Below are 20,457 nucleotides of genomic sequence, written 5' to 3' on the forward strand. Positions count from 1 at the left end.
AGGCAGGTATTTAAAATAATGGTCACCGCACATAATTATGACCGTAACGTAAAGGGATGGCCTTTTTTTCTTCTACTGGTTGACAGATGAAAAAGAGGCGATCATAAATCGTAAAGACGCTGCTAAAAGGGTGCTGAGCAAAATATATGTACATTTATCACGTATTTACTTATATTATGGAGTACTTTTTGTTTGGCTTTATTATCTTCTTATTTCTTGACTATAAAATCATCCTTCGGTCTAAATGACTGAAGCCTAAACTACTGGACGTATCAACGTATCCACCTGGAACCCGTTTGGATAAGGGGAAAGCATTTGTAATACCTCATAAAAATAAGAAAGTAAATATATATGCAGAGTTCAGAACTAATAAGTTGTATTAATATTATATTTAGCGTAAGTGCAATAATGAGTCGTCTGACCTCTTTTTTAATGTTAGTTATATTATTAAAAGTCTCTGTAAACTATTAATTGTATACGTCCCCTGTAAGTGTTTATAAATAATCGTCCAACGGGTCGTTACACCTTAATGTGCAGTACCGATCGATTATTTAGCGTGGGAGGCCCTGTTTCTAAACCTATTCTATTCTATTCTATTCTCTGTGGGGGTGTAAGTACCTGAACCTGGCTCTCTCGAGCAGAACCTTTGTGCATGTCCCCAAGGCCGCTTACCCGACTGAGCTACCACCGCTCCTTTCTAATCCTTCTAAAGTGTGATATTCATAGCTACATAGAAACAGGCAATACTAAATAACTTTCATTAAAAAAATATCATTAGTACCCTCGCAAATAAAAAAGATCTAGGTATCGATCTCCCATACAACATTACATTGATATACTTGCGTACTCACCTACCTACTGTAGAATTTTGTGTCAAAAAATATATGAAGAAGAAAAAAAGTTCACCCTCGAGAGTAGTCGAGACTGTCGACAAACCGTTAATATTTTAGGGGAAATTTGTTCAGTATGACCACAACATTTTTTATCAACATCTCATATTTACACTCTGTACTTACCTATACATACATACAACTGAATAGATGACCGCATTATAGTGAACTACAACAAGTTCTAGGTATTTACATTGTTAGATCCAACGATTTCCCATAGGTCCTAGAGTAAAGTCTTATAATAAAACTCATCTCTCATTTAAATAAACCTATTAATGGATGTAAGGAAATGTATCTTGGGACCATCTCGAGCCTCACATTAGGATGTGTTTAACGAGCAAATATACGAAAACATACATGTTACTCTTTTATCTCAGATAGTAAATTGGCAAGTGCAAATCTCAATAAAATCTGGTACAGTCAGCTGCATAAGTAGGTAAGTATACACTTTTGTACCTTGTCAATCTGAAACCGTCTATCCGTTCCTTGAAATATTGACGGTTCGTCAGTTTGTCAAGGTACAGAAGTGTATAACGACTTATGCAGCTGACCGTACACACAATAAATATTTGACATCTTGACATTTAATTTTACACTTCAAATTATAAAATAATAGACTTTAGCATATTATGGGACCTCTTAGAACGTGACAGTGCCACCTGTGTCACTGTCAGGGGTCGGGTTTCTTTGTCCCGACCCAATGTGCCACTTACCTACAGTGCCACAAACTTATCTGTTCCGGTGACAGCTCACATAAATGACTAATATTTCTTAATTCTATAAGATTTTAAGTTAGCTTGTATTGTTAATTCGTTCTTGCGGTGTTAATAAACCCATCTAATCATTTACAATATAAATTCATTAGTAAGTAATGAGATATGGATCAATTTAGTTCGCTCTCACCGGAACAGATAAGTTTGTCACACTATACACGCAAGTGGATTGGTGACAATAAAAACCAATGTGACTGGAACTTTTACATTGCTCGCGAGTGTATACTACAGAAAAACAATCGCAACAGCTATTACAGGTAGTAATAGCTGTTGCGATTGTTTTTTTGTCCGGATTACCTACCTCGATAACCCAACGAGATTAGTCCGGATTGTCGAGACGCTACTAACCTACTATTATCATGGTCGACATTAGAAAAAAATAATGAAAACTGAATATTTCGTGTTAACAATTCGCCATTAAAACGGGCTACACCTAAGAGCTGTCCTTTTTAATGCAAAGTCATGCAAATGCTGGCATTGTTGTGATGAACACAACACGTATTGCGGCATAGCTGTGGCAATGATCTCTGCGACTAGTTAAAAGTTAAAATACACCTTTTGTTATGTTTATGGTAAATATCTGTGGCGTTCTGCTTTGTGACGGGTGCTAGAGTACTACATGGCTAACTTTGAGATGGTTGAAAGATGGGGGATTACTGAAAGAATGAGTTCTAATTTAACATATCATTATTTATTACGACCCGGGACCTTCAGTATAGCAGTTAGTCACTTTCACAAACCACTGCACCATTCGGTCGTCAATATATTATGCTCTGTATGTAACAAGTAACATCATACATAGCTCGTACCAACATATCAGAATTAATCATAGAAGTAATAAGTACTTAGTACGTAAGTACTTATTACTTCCATGGTATTAATTTCTGAGGGTGTCATGTCAGCGTTTTCACACAGACAAGATTTTGAGAAGGAGGGAAATATGCTGAAATAATATTAGCGTTTTAAGTATATTAAAATAATTCGGTGTACTTAATTAAACTGTCCACCTACACTACAATAATATTAAATTTCTGACATCACAAAGTAAAGTATAAAACGTGCCTAAATCCAAAAATCCTCGTTGCCTGTGACAAGGTAAAAGTAATTTAGTGAAGTAATAACAAAAGTGCCCATTTTGTTCTGTTTAGTTGTAATTTTGGGCAATTTTCCAGCTGTCTTGTTCACAAGCTTTGTTTTCGGCTAAGTTAGTTATAATTGATGGCCAGGCGAGAAGTTTGTTTATTCAACAACTTCTAAGGCTGTTATTCCGGTGGCAATGTTTAAACGGATCATAGTGTTGTCAGTTTGTCACCATAGATAGACTTGGGCTTGGGTGTTTCAATGGTTTTCACAGAGAGATTGCTCTTAGAGATAAGACCATGTATTGAAAATTGTTCCCGGGCTGTATTTTAAAGTGGTTTTCAATAAAGTAATATTGTATTGTATTCTATAAAATATTAGAAGTAATAATAATAATAAAAACTAATATTAGAGTTAATTATAATATACACTTTCGTACCTTGTCAAAACCAATTTTCAAAACCCGCCATATTATTAATTAAACCATTATAGAGAATCTGGAGTGGAATGTTATATAGAGTAGACTGTACTATTGAATGAACTTATTAGTCAATATCGGCCAGCGATGGATATTTTAATGAATAACACTGAAATATCCCATATTTTTTACCTAAAAGTAATTCTTGGAAACGATGATTTGGGCTTTTGAAGTCCAGCGGTGCGAATCGGTTTAATTATAGAAATTATATTTTCATCCGACTTTTATTCGATTGATAGGATTTTCAGGAAGTAAAAGGTTTAGTAGGAGCACGGACAATTTTATTACTGACATGTCCATGAGTTCCTAGGTTTTTAACGTTTACACCTCACTTCACTACTATTAACAAAGTAAGTGCTCTCACGATGTTTCGCTAAACGTATTTAGTAGCCTGTCATACGTCTGTCAGTTAGTACAAAATGTATTGTGACCGTTCGTGTAGATTCGAAAATAGTATCGAATCCGGTGCTCGCTGCACTGATGCCTTGTTTTTTTACGTTGTTGCCTTGGCAATTTAGTACTAGTAATTCATAAACTTTTAGCCGCTAACAATATTACCTCAAAAGCATCGCCGTTATCGGCTCACGTTTATAATGGTCCCCAGAACAGGAGGGTTCCTCTATACTGACGAAAAATCTATGAACGATAACTGTAGTGCAATCGGTACGTTTAATTCAACGAGATAGAGTCGTGGCTCGGAAACCTCGTTTTTCTTCAACATAGAGTGACCCCCTAGTATTGAGCGTCCGTCCTCCGTTGAATTACGGGCTTCGCACCGCCACCGACCGGCGACTTAACTTTACAATTCCGTTGGGGTTTCGTCAGTTACCCGGCTCCCGGATGATTGCGTGATCTAATAACCTGCAAGCCATTGCCATTAATATTCTGTTTGGAAGTTTCGTTTTTATGAAACTGGCTGTGCTGTGCTGTGCTGATAAGTTAAGCTCTGAAGGAAACTTAAACTTGGTAGATAATTTGATCCGGAAAATTATACTATTAAAATCAATGCTGCTATGTCAAATTTTGAGTACAACTAAGTGCCGAGCTTAAAAACCAAATAGTCAGTGTTGAAAAGAAACCGTGGCTGAATTAGGACACACAATAAGTATTCAGATAAAGTTAATAAGATACCTACAAGGTAAAAAAAATATATAACTTGCATACCGGAAAACAGACACAATAATAAAAACAATTCACAATTCCCGGAATATTATATTACCTTTCCATACAGATTCAGTAAGTACTCCTTTTATGAAAGGTGATTGTTTTTTCATGAATTTTTACAGACATCTCATTTCCTAACCACATACATACAAAGTTAGAGCGACAGAAACAGTACCTACTGATACAATGACCTACTTTCAGATAGCATTTTGTTTTTCATGTGTATCCTCATTGAGTTACGAAATAAAGAACTTGGGAGCGGAAGTTAATCTAACTCGTATTTCGTAGTATGTCTCTGTACATAACTTGTTTGTTTAATTGTTAAGATATTATAAAACATCAAATGTCAAAGATATAAAACATTAGCTGTGCTACCACAAAAAACTTTAAACACTGTTTAACAAGTGTTTGAAACGAAATTTGACAGATTTTGTAGGCGTTTGACACACCTGATAAATACTGTCTAAGTTTTTGTGGTAAGGCCCTTAGACATTTATAAAATATTTCACTACTTAATTCAAAAAAATTCTTAATATGTAACCACATTTAAAAAAAATATAATATGTGAATAAGTGTGTAGTATCGATCTTCATCATATAAATTATAACTTTTATTTAAACGGTAGACATATTTTAACATGATTACCTACGAAATAACAATTAAAACTAAACTAAAAAGAAAATATTGGCCAGATCACCACAGCTGTTGGGTAGGGTACCCAAGACGCTGGCTGCGTTACCTAAATATATATGTATTATAAATAGAAATAAATATAAATAAATATAAATCACTCGCTATACAACGCGGTAATGCTGCGAGTATAATGGGTACCTTTGGGCCAGGTACGATTCGGGGTGGCCTTTTTGAGTGATTTTTGACGAGGCATATTGCTGATAACATTTGTTATATAGGTTAGTGACGAAGCTATTTGTGGATCGTAGATTTTGAATTGATTTTATAGTTCTATGTATTATAAATTATAAATAAATATTCAGAGAATTCTAAAAGTGGTAAGTATAGTAAACTGAAAGCACGTTCATATTTTGATATTTTTTTTAAAACGTTGTCTCTAAATAATTCTTTCCCCTAATTTTACCCATACTAGTCCACAACCTGTATCTAGTATGCCTAAAATCACTCTCATCATCCGCGAAAATAAATACAAATACAATTCTTTCTATTTCCTATCAATGTGGTTGTCTGGAAGAGATTACTTTTTGTAATAAGGCCGCCGATTGTGCTATTTATTTTCTTTTCATGTTTGTTGCTAATACTGTTTCTGTTTGTGTGCAATAAAGAGTATTTTATCTTAATCTTTATCTTAACAAAATTCGCAACACCGTCGAAAATTACCCGTCGGCAAATCAAGTTAGTGGTACGGGTAAAGCCTGTCTCTAGGCGGGACGGCAAACACCCAGGTACGTGGTACAGGGTGCAAAGGCTGAGGCGGGCACCTTTTCCGCGCATGCGCGAGCAACAGTTGCCCGAAGCGAGCGGAGGCTGTGTCATTCGCGCGCGGACCGCTCTAGCTAGCGGTCGTCTCTCGTGCCCGGATCCAAAAGTTGTGTCTGTGAATTGACTCGCCCGCGCGAGACACTACCGCTTTGTATGGTAAGCTAATCGTTGTTAATATTAAATGTTTTTTTTTTAATAAAATTATTTTGCATTTTGAATTTTTGTTTTTTTTTTCCTGTTTTTGAAAAGAGTTTGTTTTGCAAAAGATTTATGCCCGGTTTTAAAGTATTTTATTTAAAATGTAGAATTTGGTTTTATTATCTGTAGTTTATTTCAAAAATCAAAATAGTTTTGTTCGTAATTATTAAATGCCAGAACATCTTAATTACTTATATAAAAAAAAATTATAACCCTGTAATTTTTTACGATTATTTTTATAAGTAATTTTACAGCAAATTTTATTTTTTATAGATTATTCAGTGAAATTAGGCACTTAAACATATGAAATGTCCATTAATTTAACTTTTCGACGTCAAATTAAGCTTCCTTCTACTTCAGACCCTTATTTTACGTATAAATTTTAACGAGGCCAAAATATGTTTACATTTCCATGTATTTGGGTTTAATTTACCTTGCTGTAGAATCTAAGAAATAATTTATCATTTTTGTCACTGTAGATTTTATTTTTACCTACATTTTTATTTTAGGGTTCCGTACCACAAAGGAACAAAACGTATAAGTAAAATCCTTGTTACTAGGTGGCAAAAAAAACCATTTACGAGTATATGTTACAAAAAAACTCTTATTTTGACTTTAACAACGCAGCGCCCAATGGGGCTTTGTCCTTACTATCTACTAGTACATATTAAGGGAATAAACTGAAAACTAAACCAAGCCATGTATCAAATACCTGTTTTTCGTACAAACACTACCAAAAACCAAGTTATGTTTGATGGGGAGTAAATATTAAAGTAATATTGATAAAAGAAGATAGAGGGTGGCAATGACTGTCTCTAGTATCTATGTCTGTTTTTTCATCATGTCCATTGTCCCGCCAATAGAACGATACGTCACTTAGGGCCAGTTTTTTGATCCCTAGTTAACTCAACCATTGGTCAAAAATAGCTACCATTAGTTAAAAACCAACGAAATTCGTATGCAGATGTCATGCTTGACACGTGATTTGACTAAATGATTAAAGTTGACCACGGATCAAAAAACTGGGCCTTAATCGCGAGACCATCTGGTGAACCGTTCAGAATCGGTCAATTTAGAACCTGACCGCCTTATTCATAAAAAAAGTTAGTGGACGCTTTAGCTATTGAACTGTTCTGTCACTCTCTGAAAGAGAACAATTTGTTATTTGACAGAGAGGGACAAAACAGTTCAATAGCTAAAGCGTCCACTTACTTTTTTACTTATAAGGGGGTGAGATTAAAAAACAGGCTATAAATTCAACCATGACGGCACAGTTAACATGGCGACGACGGTTGTTACATAAAAATAACCACCCAAGTGCGACAAGTGCAACCGTACAAGTCTTCTTACCTGAGATAGTTTTGCTTTTAATTTCATCATAATATTTACTACATCCGTGAATTCTTTCATATTCTTTGGACCAATCCTATAGCCAGCATGGGGGGGGGGGGACACTTGAGTCTAACAAAAATTAGCACTTTGGACTTTCCAAACGATAAACGTAGATTCTATTCTCTTCTATATGGGGGTTTAAGTACCTGTACCTGGCTCTCTCGAGTGGAACCTTTGTGCATAAGGTCTAAACTGCCTTCTTAAGCTCGGATCATTTCACACCACCACCAGATGTGATAAATCTAGATATACAGGTTTCCTCACGATGTTATTCTTCACCGCAAGAGCGATGGTATACATTGTACTTACATTGTAAAGAACTAATTGGTACATAGATATTATGTCCAATCCAATAATAAAATCCAGCTTTTAAATACATTTTTGTACCAAGTGACAGACGTTTGACAGGCAACTAAATACGTTTAGGGCCATTTGCACAAACATATTAAATTAGATCTAGTCGCCATTAGAGTTTGGTGAAATTCCACCTAAATATTATGAATAGTTATGATGCAACCAAGGTGTATTCAGTACATTTGATACGTGACGTCACTCAGGGATGCTCCATTCGTACATTGCTGGTGAACATTTAAAAAAATAATTTAAAACAATGAAATTGCCGGCTTGGACTCAAGAAGACAGAAGTAAGATTAAAAGCTTTCCAGCAAAATGAAATGGATTTAATACAAAAAGGTTTTAATTTTACCCAGCGCCAATTACATCTTGACAGCACTTTTAATTAATAACTTAAATGTACATTATAATATCTCGGAAGTTAAATCTCTTTCAGGGCGAGCCCTACAAAGAAACGATTAAAACAGAATTAGTCGCGATTCTAATTTATTTTTTACTTTTATTTTGAGCCGTACCTTGGAGACATAACGAGAAAATTACTTTTGATTTTCTTTTTTATATGGAACTCTGGAATTTAATGCGCAACGAAAGAAAGTTCTTGCCTTTCTGAAGACGTAGGTATGCTAAATCTAGATGTGCACTTGTGTAGGTTTCCTCACGAAGTTTTCCACGTGATCAACGTGGTAAAATTTTACTGAAATAACTTATTTCTTAATAAGTCATTTTTATATGCCAGGATTTGATCACGCGCGGCCATAAAATGATTAGACGATTCTACCGTTGTTTTGATAATAAATTACATGATGTAAAGATTTTCCATTCGTTTTAAAATTGAGTCTCCCTGTGTGACTAATCAGCGGCGGTCCAGCGAGAGATGATAGATGGAGAGAGAGAGAGATGATGGAGAGATTTTGGGTAATCCTTCTCCTGGCTAATGTCTCTCCGACGAGAGATGGAGAGAGAGATATAAAATAGAGATTCTGACTAATCCTTCTCTTGGCTAATCCATCTCCGGAAAGAGATGAGTAATGGGGAGAGAGAGAGAGAGAGTGGTGAGTGAAATTTTCTGGCTAATCCTTCCACCACGGTGACAAACCCTGGATCAGCTATAGTGTTTGTGACAAGGCAGACCGTCGTGGCAAGGCATCGATACTATAGTACCTAGTATGGTGAGGAGAATGTTTCGACTGTTTCTTGAAAATAATCATACCTATAGTCAGATTTACTGAAATGTTGTTACAATCGGGCCATTACGCTTCCTTTCATTTTTATGAGTGCTCCTTAAATACCCTTAAAATCTTTTCTTTTCCACTTTCACCACTGAATTCTGTTTGATTGACGGTTTGCGTTGCGAGGCATAAATAAAGAGATTAGCCGACTAGGTTTATTAAAAGTAAAACTTGGCTCGGCGAACTTCATACATACCGCCTCTTATCCTACAATACCCTACCCTACCGTACCCTACCCTACCCTACCCTACATTACCCTACCCTACCCTACCCTACCCTATCCTATCCTACCCCATCCTACCATACCTTACCCTACTCTACCCTACCTTGCACTACCCTACCCTACCCTACCCTACCTTACCATACCCTACCCTACCCTACCCTACCCTACCCTACCCTACCCTACCCTACCCTACCCTACCCTACCCTACCCTACCCTACCCTACCCTACCCTACCCTACCCTACCCTACCCTACCCTACCCTACCCTACAGACACACACACACAAACTTACTTTTATTTTGAGCCGTACCTTGGAGACATAACGAGAAAATTACTTTTGATTTTCTTTTTTATATGGAACTCTGGAATTTAATGCGCAACGAAAGAAAGTTCTTGCCTTTCTGAAGACGTAGGTATGCTAAATCTAGATGTGCACTTGTGTAGGTTTCCTCACGAAGTTTTCCACGTGATCAACGTGGTAAAATTTTACTGAAATAACTTATTTCTTAATAAGTCATTTTTATATGCCAGGATTTGATCACGCGCGGCCATAAAATGATTAGACGATTCTAACGTTGTTTTGATAGTAAATTACATCTTGTAAAGATTATCCATTCGTTTTAAAATTGAGTCTCCCTGTGTGACTAATCAGCGGCGGTCCAGCGAGAGATGATAGATGGAGAGAGAGAGAGAGATGGCGGAGAGATTTTGGGTAATCTTTCTCCTGGCTAATGCCTCTCCGACGAGAGATGGAGAGAGAGATATAAAATAGAGATTCTGACTAATCCTTGTCTTGGCTAATCCATCTCCGGAAAGAGATGAGTAATGGGGAGAGAGAGAGAGAGAGTGGTGAGAGAAATTTTCTGGCTAATCCTTCCACCACGGTTACAAACCCTGGATCAGCTATAGTGTTTGTGACAAGGCAGACCGTCGTGGCAAGCCACTGACATCGTGCAACTTTTCTGAATTTCACTTTGGCAAAGTACGATGCTAGTACCTAGTCTGGTGAGGAGAATTATGTTTCGACTGTTTCTTGAAAATAAAATAATAATACCTATAGTCAGATTTACTGAAATGTTGTTACAATCGGGCCATTACGCTTCCTTTCATTTTTATGAGTGCTCCTTAAATACCCTTAAAATCTTTTCTTTTCCACTTTCACCACTGAATTCTGTTTGATTGACGGTTTGCGTTGCGAGGCATAAATAAAGAGATTAGCCGACTAGGTTCATTAAAAGTAAAAATTGGCACGGCGAACTTCATACATACCGCCTCTTGCCCTACCCTACCCTACCCTACCCTACCCTACCCTACCCTACCCTACCCTTCCCTACCCTTCCCTACCCTACCCTACCCTACCCTACCCTACCCTACCCTACCCTACCCTACCCTACCCTACCCTACCCTACCCTACCCTACCCTACCCTACCCTACCCTACCCTACCCTACCCTACCCTACCCTACCCTACCCTACCCTACCCTACCCTACCCTACCCTACCCTACCCTACCCTACCCTACCCTACCCTACCCTACCCTACCCTACCCTACCCTACCCTACCCTACCCTACCCTACCCTACCCTACCCTACCCTACCCTACCCTACCCTACCCTACCCTACCCTACCCTAACCTAACCTAACCTACCCTACCCTACCCTACCCTATCCTACCCTACCCTACCCTACCCTACCCAACCCTACCCTACCCTACCCTACCCTACCCTACCCTACCCTACCCTACCCTACCCTACCCTACCCTTCCCCTTCCCCTTCCCCTTCCCCTTCCCCTTCCCCTACCCTATCCTACCCTACCCTACCCTACCCTACCCTACCCAACCCTACCCTACAGACACACACACACACACACACAAACTAATAATAGCGTGAACGTTTTTGATACGTTTGTAGAAATTAATAATTTTATCTTTAAGGTGATGTTCATTTAACTGTGTTTATTACACAAAAATCACCATTGAAATCACAGATTCATATTTAATTAAGGCTTCTCTTGATTGAAATATTTAGGGTGATACAGAAATAAGCACCTTTCTTAAGTGCCACCTGTTTTACTATTCAAATTGATGCCATTCATATTCAAGCCAAGGTTTTTGATACTGAAAGTGGACAAAGGTAGGCTTTAAAAAGCTTTAAAAAGCCCGTCTTCTAATAAATAAATAAAAACTATTCCGTAATTTTTATTACGGTTATCTATGTCTTGGGGCTATTGTATGGTGTATATGTTACTGTAAAAGCCCGAACAACGGTAAATCCTAGGATTTACCAGTAAATCTTAGGATTTACCAACACGAGTTGGTCAATGTAAGGATTTGTGAAAATGGGTAATTTTTTCGGGCTTTTACCATTAGAATTTGGTAAATGCTAGGTTTTAACACTGACACCTAGTAAAAGTTGGTTTTGGGAATAAAACAAAGATTAATTATTACCTATTCATTTATTTCAATCAAAAACTTAAATTATTTTCTTTCAGAATTTATATTATTTTTTATGAACAGTCATTTTAAAACCTTTAAATCAACATAATTATTTTAACAATGTGTAATAATCATATATTTTTTCATTTTGTAATTATTATCCACCTCTAAATTATTTCCTAAATAGTTAAAATTAAAACTATTAAAATGTCTTCTCAAAAACATAACAGAATCGATATTATATAATTTTTTTTGTTAATTATTGGCATTTATTAGTAGGTACAGAAATATACTTGTTGAAAACAAATTAGCTTGTAACTTAACAAATAAATTGAGAAAAAAACAAAAGATTTACGAAGAAAGAATTACCTACCTATTATTAAAGATAGAGTGATCAGTTACGATCACTGAAGCCCGCTCGACTACGGACGCTTTGTTCGACTACGGAGGTTATAAGTTATAACCTGGCTTTTTCAACATTTACCGTGCCTTAATGTAAATCCTAAGATTTACCAAGTGAATAGTGGTAAAAGTGCGAATCGCAAAATCTTTAGGGCTTTTACCATTAAGAGTTGGTAAATCTTAGGTTTTACGCGTAAATCTTAGGATTTACCGTTGTTCGGGCTTTTACAGAAACATATTATATATAATATACAGTGTGTATGGTGGTTCTAATCTAATTAAGGACCTCGTCCTTTTTCGAAGTCGGCTGAAAACGGCAATACGCCTTGCGACCTATTACTTTGTGTACAAAATATAGTCATGAGCATAATTATGTATACGTGTGTATATATAAGTTATAGTTCTTTTTCTGTGGGACCTTATGTCCATAACCCCAAAAATATATAAAAAATATAAGAAACTAGGAAAAAGTCACATCGGTTCGTGAGAACAGCAATGAATAAAGGAAAATCATTGTTGCCATTAGAAACTTTTTATGATGACATGTTGGCGCTTGTTTCTATTTCAAAGTTAGCGTTGTTCTATTCGAGAACGAATCATCATCATCATCATCATCATCAGCCAATAATCATCCACTGCTGGACAAAGGCCTCTCCCAAGGAGCGCCACAACACTCGGTCCTCGGCCTTCCTCATCCAACCACTACCCGCCACCCGCCTAAGGTCGTAAGTCCAGCGGGCGGGAGGGCGTCCCACGCTGCGTTTGCCTGTTCGTGGTCTCCACTCGAGAACTCGAAGAAGAGAAGAACCGATAACCGTTGGGGTAGACACCCCAACGGTTATCGGTTCTTCGGCAGATATGACCACTGCCACTTCAGCTTGCATATTTTGACAGCTATGTCGGTAACCTTAGTCCTCTGACGGATAACCTCATTTCGGATACGATCCATTAGAGAAACCCCAAGCATAGCTCTCTCTATAGCACGCTGAGCGACTTTAAATCGGTGGACCAGTCCTACCGTCAGTGTCCACGTCTCTGCAACATACGTCATCACTGTCAGGACGCACTGGTTGAAGACTTTTGCCTTCAGGCTCTGAAGAATGGCCGAGGAGATTATGTGACGAAGTTTCCCGAATGCAGCCCAACCCAGTTGGATGCGCCTTGCAGCCTCCTTGTCGAACTTGCTTCTGCCTAGCCGAATAGTCTGTCAGGGGTAGATTTTCGTGCACAACTTCGATTGTTGCCTCACCAACGGCGACCGGCTCCGGTTTGATGTGAGCATTGTACATGACTTTCGTCTTGTCCAAGTTCACGAATATCTTCTAGTAACTACCGTATCTAAGCATATTATGTACTTACTAGTCAATTAGTACTGAAAGTTTCAAAACGAATGTAAATAAATACTCTCTTACGATTGCTGAGCGGTATTCTAGATTTTCAGCGTTGTAACTTGATTTAGTTACGTTTTCAACTGTTTATATAATGTTTGAAGATAGGCATTAAGTAAGTACTTATACATTTAAGTAATTGTTATTATAAAAAATATATAACATAAAAACGACTTAAAAAAACTAATTGATACTTACTTAATTACTCACTATCTTCGCACACAAGTACTATGTAAGTTCAAATATGTTTTATTTCCCTATTTAAAACCTATTTTTTTTCAGGTGATGTCTCACGGTTGTCGAGCCGGTTCAAAAACATCGCGTCTGCATTTCTTTCATTTACCGGTAAGTTCAAATTATTTATTTTCAGCTTCATTACGTATGGTTGGTAAGTACAAGATTTTCAGGGTTGCAAACTTCTGAATCAACTACTCTCAAGGGACCTAATCTAACAACATCCAGTATGTAAATCGCAGATGACTTCTACTTGTACCTACCTGTCTCAGATCGTCGGTCACCATTACCCGAGTCATGTCGGTCACAATTACCTGTGGGGTTACCACCACCGAAACAATACTTAAGCATTGTTGCTCGCTTGTCAAATCTGACGTAGCTTGTATAGATCTGACAGGCGAGCGACGCTCTCTGCTTATGGATTGTTAATTTCTAATGTGTCCGTAGCAATACCGAGCTACGGAACAAGAAGGTTCTATCGAAAATCAAGTTAATAAATATATGGGGACATCTGAAACACGGCCATCCAACCCCATACGAGGCAGAACCTGTGTTATGTATGTCGGACAGCTGATATATCTACACAGATATTTAGATAGATACATATTAAATAGAAAAGCGACAACCAGACACAAGGCAAACACAAGTGCTCATCACAAGAATGTTTGCCCTGGGTGAGGTTCGAACCCGCGGCCCCAAGCTTGAGAAGCAGCTTCACTACCGCCTAAGCTACGGTGCCGTCACATAGTTGAACCTTGAAGAGCGGTGGTAGCTCAGTAAGAGCGGTGGTAGCTCAGTCGGGTAAGCGCCCGCTTCTCACGCCAGAGATGCGGGTTCGATCCCGGCGCTGACATGTACCAATGAGTTCTTTTAACTTAAGTACAATGTATACTATCGCTCTTACGGTGAAGGAAAACATCGTGAGGAAACCTGCATATCTAGATCTAGCACATCTAGATATGTGAACCTACCAACCCGCAGTGAACCAGCGTGGTGGGGAAATGGTCCAAGCTTAGGAAGGCAGTTTAGACCTTGGGGATATGCACAAAGGTTCCATTCGAGAGAGCCAGGTGCAGGTACTTACACCCCCACAGAGAATAGAATAGAATAGAATAGTTGAACCTTTGGTCGCTGTATAGCAAGTACCGGTATACGGTGCCTTAATTATTCTATGTCAACTGCAGCCATGTTTGTTTGGGGATGTGCAGGAAATTTGTAGAGCCGGCACCGGTCAACTCATAAACAAGTTATAGGTTCCGCAGGTAAGTACCTACACTGACTGCCGATTCCAGTGCACACGAATATTCCATGAAAACAATTATAATTAAGTTCATGCGTTTAAACCTTAGATTCACGATATACGTACTAGATAATGTATCACATAATGCACATACTTACCTATAAAACAAAGCAAAAAACTGACCACATTTTGTTTGCTGTTTAAACATTTTAGGGTGAACCTAATGATAGTCATTGTAGCAAAGAAGCTCAAAAATCCTAACTAATCCTAACTAATATTATAAATGCGAAAGTAACTGTGTCTGTCTGTCTGTCTGTTAATCTTTCACGCTAAAAGTACTGAACGGATTTGAATGAAATTTGGTATACATACGTTCTAGACCATGGGAAAGAACATAGGCTACTTTTTGTCCCGGAATTCCCACGGGAAAACTTTTTAAGGCGAAGCGAAGCGCGCGGGAACAGCTAGTATTATAAATGCGAAAGTAACTGTGTCTGTCTGTCTGTCTGTCTGTCTGTCTGTTACTCTTTCACGCCAAAACTACTGAACGGATTTGAATGAAATTTGGTATACATATGGTCTAGACCCTGGGAAAGAACATAGGCTACTTTTTATCCCGGAATTCCCACGGGGAAACTTTTTAATGCGAAGCGAAGCGCGCGGGAACAGCTAGTTCAAAATAAGGGCTCAGTGGTAGAAGTGGGCTGTTATTTATCGAGACATTTCTTTAGCGCACGCCATCTTGTTCGTATATTGTTAGTCTGAGGTTTGGAAAAATGTTGTTGCGCGTGGTTTACTTGCTCGACAAATTTTCAGGTTATTTAGGTGTTTCATATTAATTTATTATCGATGTATTGTATGAAATTATGGACGATAGAAAGGCAAGAAAGACCAAGAGATTATATTTTTCAAAGGGGCGTTATATCTATGCATATCTTGTCGAATGCGGAAAAATTCGCTGATTCCAGAAATATTTAGAACAAATTTTTGATATTATGTAAGTACCTATGCTTTAAATACCATTTTTTATTGCGTAAATATGAATATTATTTAAGTACTTAGTAAATTTTACTCCGTAGACATTATTATACGGTCATTACTTTTCATATTCGCAGGGTTGCTCAGAAGCTTGTACTAGGTCACACCATAAACGAATTATTTCTCGGTCACCAAACATTTTAGCGCCGGATGTGCGTGAGTGAAATTTTATTAGTGACCGAGACGAACGGTACTTCATACCACAATATAATATTATATAACATGTGTGCAATACACAGAACACTGATGCTGATGACATAACCACCGCACCTATAGAGAAAAACTGTGTTGTCTCGTCCATCTCGTCAATATTTAGCATTCACATACCCTATTTACCTATATCTTTGAAATGTACTGAAAATTTCTAATTTGTGCTTTTTCATGGTAAAAGGTCAATCAGTCAATACTCAGCCAACAAAATTGTACGTTCTATAAAAGGCAGAACAGTTGAAAGTTAGGTATCAGATTTTTCTAAAAGCTTCTAAACTTATAAACATTATTATAATATGCATTTCCAGACTTGACACATGTCTTAACCACGCTCAGTAAGCTCTAAGGTAGTGTTCTCATACACCGCTACGGACATTCATATTTTTTTCTTATTTCTCTATTATACTAATACTGAATTTAACTACACTCACGAGTAATGCAAAAGTTCCAGCGAGAAAAGCACCAAATTACTCCTTAACGGTAAAAGCAAGCTTAATGCGCCGTCTTCAATACTGTAGTACTTTTTATAAAAGCGCATAAGAATATTATACCAACTATAACGTAAATAGGTACTAGGATGTTTTTTATTTTTAAAAAAGCTCATTTAGGATAATTTTTGTCAGTGGAACCTTGTCATGCTCGTGTGTGTACATAGAATCTATTCCACAATGTGTCTCTCTTAATTTAATGCAACTCACCCTTAGTCCTACCGCCTTGCGCAGTCTGTAGGCTGGATGGAAGATATTTCGGCCGGACCCTTCCTCACTCAGGCAAGAATGAGTGAAAATAGACAACCTCATTCCCCACTGGGTGATAGAAAAAGGCCGTCGAATGTACTCGCCGGCTCGAAGGGATGAAAGTCAAAGTGAAAGTCAAATCCTCCTCTAGGTCCTCTTCAGGTGACAACATTTGTGGCGGAAATTAATAAGTAATCCCAATCCAGTGTATCGTTCGCATTCCGCATCTGAATTAGTCCAATATCTAGGACAGAATCCAAACTAAGATAGCGAAGATCGGAGTGGGATACGTTATTAATTTCGGCCATTAGTTGAGTGTGGACGCCGTAGATTGATGAATGCACTGACTGCCCAGCAGAAGAAAAACACACTAATAAACGTATGCAAACATGTAGAAAAAATACACTCACGAACATTGAAAAAATTCAAGTGACATAGCACGAAATTACTCCTAAACGAAAAAGGCTAGCTTATTGACGCCGCCTGCAACATTGAAGTATAATACCGCATCAGAATAATACTAACTAAAAACATAAATATTTTCTTCAAATTTTTAATTAAATGGCTTTAAAAAGCTGGGGCCATTTGGTGGCATTTTATGGGAGGAACTTTTTCATTACACGCCAGTGTATATGCAATGGATAAGCCCAGGACCGATCAGTAAAATATTCTATGCCCTTTATTCCGATAAACGAGCCTTTTATACCGTACCACAAAGGTCACACTAATTTGAAACGTAACAATGTTTGTACTTAAGAAATAGAGGGTGGTGTTTTATCCGTGAATCGGTTGTAGTTGCTATCGATCGATCATGTACTTAAGGTTACTGTGTCTCATGAAAAAAGAAACTTTTTAAAAGCGTTTTTCCAATATTCAAAGCCCCCAAATTCATACAAATGAAATCCTAACTTATAAATGCGAAAGTAACTGTGTCTGTCTGTCTGTCTGTCTGTCTGTTACGCTTTCACGCCAAAACTACTAAACGGATTTGAATGAAATTTGGTATACATATGGTCTAGACCCTGACAAAGAACATAGGCTACTTTTTATCCCGGAATTCTCACGGGTAAACTTTTTAAGGTGAAGCGAAGTTCGCGGGAACAGCTAGTTAAATATAATTTTTTGTTCACTATGTCGGTACAGTCACTCGATCACTGATAAAATTCACACTGTACCTATTTATTATTGAAAAACGCTTATGCCACGTTAGCTCCGTTACGAGAAAAATTACAAAATTACAGGGTGCATAGTGTTTACACAGTGCTTACGCGATCGCGTGTGCATTCGACCGTTTCATAATTAATTGTTACATGTAAAATGAAATTTTTTTAAAATACACGTAGGCTGTGTCTAGTAGGCCAGCGGGCGAAGAGGGAGGAGCGGCAGCATATTCTAGTATTATTAACTCTATGGCATTATGAGATTTATCAACGTTATTACCTAAAATATTGCAACGTCATCATCTGCGTAGCCGAAATTTGTAGCATTCAGTATGAACCACGCTTAAATACAAGCTTAGACTTAGACTTAGATTAACGCATCCTCTATGCGTCAAAAAAGAGTAGAAAAATACGCTAGCCTGAAACAGCTGTAAGGGCTTGTACATAAAACTACGATGCGAAGTTGTAATGAAGCATTAGCCCTAAAACTGTCAAAACAGTCGCAGATGTTTTCATGTCATGTCATGTCGATGCGACGTCGCAACGCATTTTGCGTACAAGCCCTAAGCTACAGCGCTGATAAGCGCTTATTTTACCGCTGTTTCGGAAACAGTATAAAACTGACAGATCGGCGCAGGTAGAAACCCGATTCTCTATGTAAGCACCCTAGCCAGTATTCTTTGTGAGTCCCTACTCACAAAGAAAGCTGGCAGTCAATTAAGATCACCGCACATATTTAAACGTAACGTAAAGGGATCGCCTCTTTTACTTCTGTTAACCAGTAGAACGAGAGCTTGCGACGCTGGTTGACAGAAGAAGAAAAGGTTTACCGAAACATGCCAGGTCTCAGTACATACAAGAGTATGTACTGACCATAATATCATACCATCATCCAAATCATCCGTGCGACGGATTTTAGAAAAATCATTACGTAAAAACGGTGTCACAACAACGCACGAGAAGTTACGTGAGCCTACTTACAATTTCTGCTGATCGATCAACAAGTTAATCTTAATATATACGAACTTAAATAGATATTTTAGCAACATAGCATCCTTTCAGCTCAAAACTATTGTATGTATACAATGGTGTTGAGGCTAAAAGTCAAATTTATTTCCGGAACAAAACATTATCTCCGGGCATTGTTATTTTATCCTGATCAGAACTATCGATATGCTGTGCTGCATTGAGGGAACCATCATTACTCCCTTAAACACGGTGAAGTAGTCAGGTACCTTAAAATGCTCTCCCAACATAATCTACTTAAGAAAATATTATTTTGTTTCCATCAAACCCAAGTGTGTGGAAAAACATTTTCACTGGAAATCATTTTCCTGTCGTGTTGCTTCTGAATTAAATATTAACATTTTGATTATTTCGTGTTTCGTGCTCAAAGAGTCATTTTAGTGCGACTTTATTAATGTTGTGTTTCATCACCAAATCCAATGGAATTCATCATACATGACTGAGTAAGTTTACATTGTATAATGTATCTAGGTATAATGTGTAAAAAGAGTATTTTTGTAATAGGTATTTTATTTAAGTCCAACTAGATGTTGCCAGCTTTTGTTTGTAATAATAATATGTTTCTTTTTAACTGTATTATAAAAAATATATATATTACTATTTATTTTGAAAGTAAATTTAGGTAACGTCTGGATCAAGTTGAAATTTTTGTTTTGAACAATTTAAGGAAGGTAAGGTTTAATAAAACTGCCCGTGAAACCTTTAAGGCAAAGCAAAACTCGCGCACAACAACAACAAGTAGGTTTTTTTTTCTTAATTTTATCACCCATGGAATATTGGAAGCGCTATCTATAAAAAATTCAATTTCTGAACCACTTTGTTCTCGTGTCGAATTTTTGACGGAAAATTCTACGTATTTAAATTTAACAAAAGCGCAGGTGGAAGTTATTAAGTTCTTCACCTATCAACTGAGGTCTGTGGCGACTGTTGTTACTTCAGCTTCAGCGTGACACGTGAATATGTTCAGTTGAAATGTGTTTGTAACCCACAATTAAATAATTGAATTAAATTTATAACTGGCAAAATTCTCTTCTACCACCAACCCAGTCAAAATTAGAAAAATGCAGTTTACTTGATCAGTCAATCTACGAAAACAGTCCACTAAGGAGATTCCAACAAAATATAAAATTATTAGTAGGTACATAACCAAAGGTATACAAAAATCTATTTTGTTCCCTGGTTTCGACTAAAATACACTAATCGATTACATCCACCTATACCTAGAACTACAGTATTTTATCCCGGATACTAAATTGACAAGTGAAAATGGCAAATTGAATAAAAATTGGTATCATTGTATAAATATTTCACAGCTACTTGACATTTGCACTTGCCAATTTAGTATCTATGATCTGAGA

The 20,457-nt window shown here is 37.4% G+C and overlaps 1 protein-coding gene across 4 annotated transcripts in view; it reads left to right on the forward strand.

Moving 5' to 3' along the window:
* The window catches only part of LOC105387103 (adenylate cyclase type 6), a 195,438-nt gene that overhangs the window by 38,058 nt on the left and 136,923 nt on the right, over positions 1–20,457 (forward strand). For 2 of the 4 annotated variants that reach the window (XM_048632814.1, XM_048632815.1), the window contains exons 1-2: positions 5,712–5,996; positions 13,737–13,799. Coding sequence is in view for 2 of the 4 variants with exons in the window: in XM_048632815.1 (XP_048488772.1) it covers positions 5,994–5,996; positions 13,737–13,799 (66 nt within the window). In the remaining 2 variants the exon portion in view is untranslated. Of the gene's footprint in view, positions 1–5,710; positions 5,997–13,736; positions 13,800–20,457 lie in introns of those variants that run through there. The other 2 variants (XM_048632817.1, XM_048632816.1) reach the window with 2 other exon arrangements.

The sequence above is a fragment of the Plutella xylostella genome, chromosome Z (genome assembly GCF_932276165.1).
Source record: "Plutella xylostella chromosome Z, ilPluXylo3.1, whole genome shotgun sequence".
NCBI classification, from domain to species: Eukaryota; Metazoa; Arthropoda; class Insecta; order Lepidoptera; family Plutellidae; genus Plutella; species Plutella xylostella.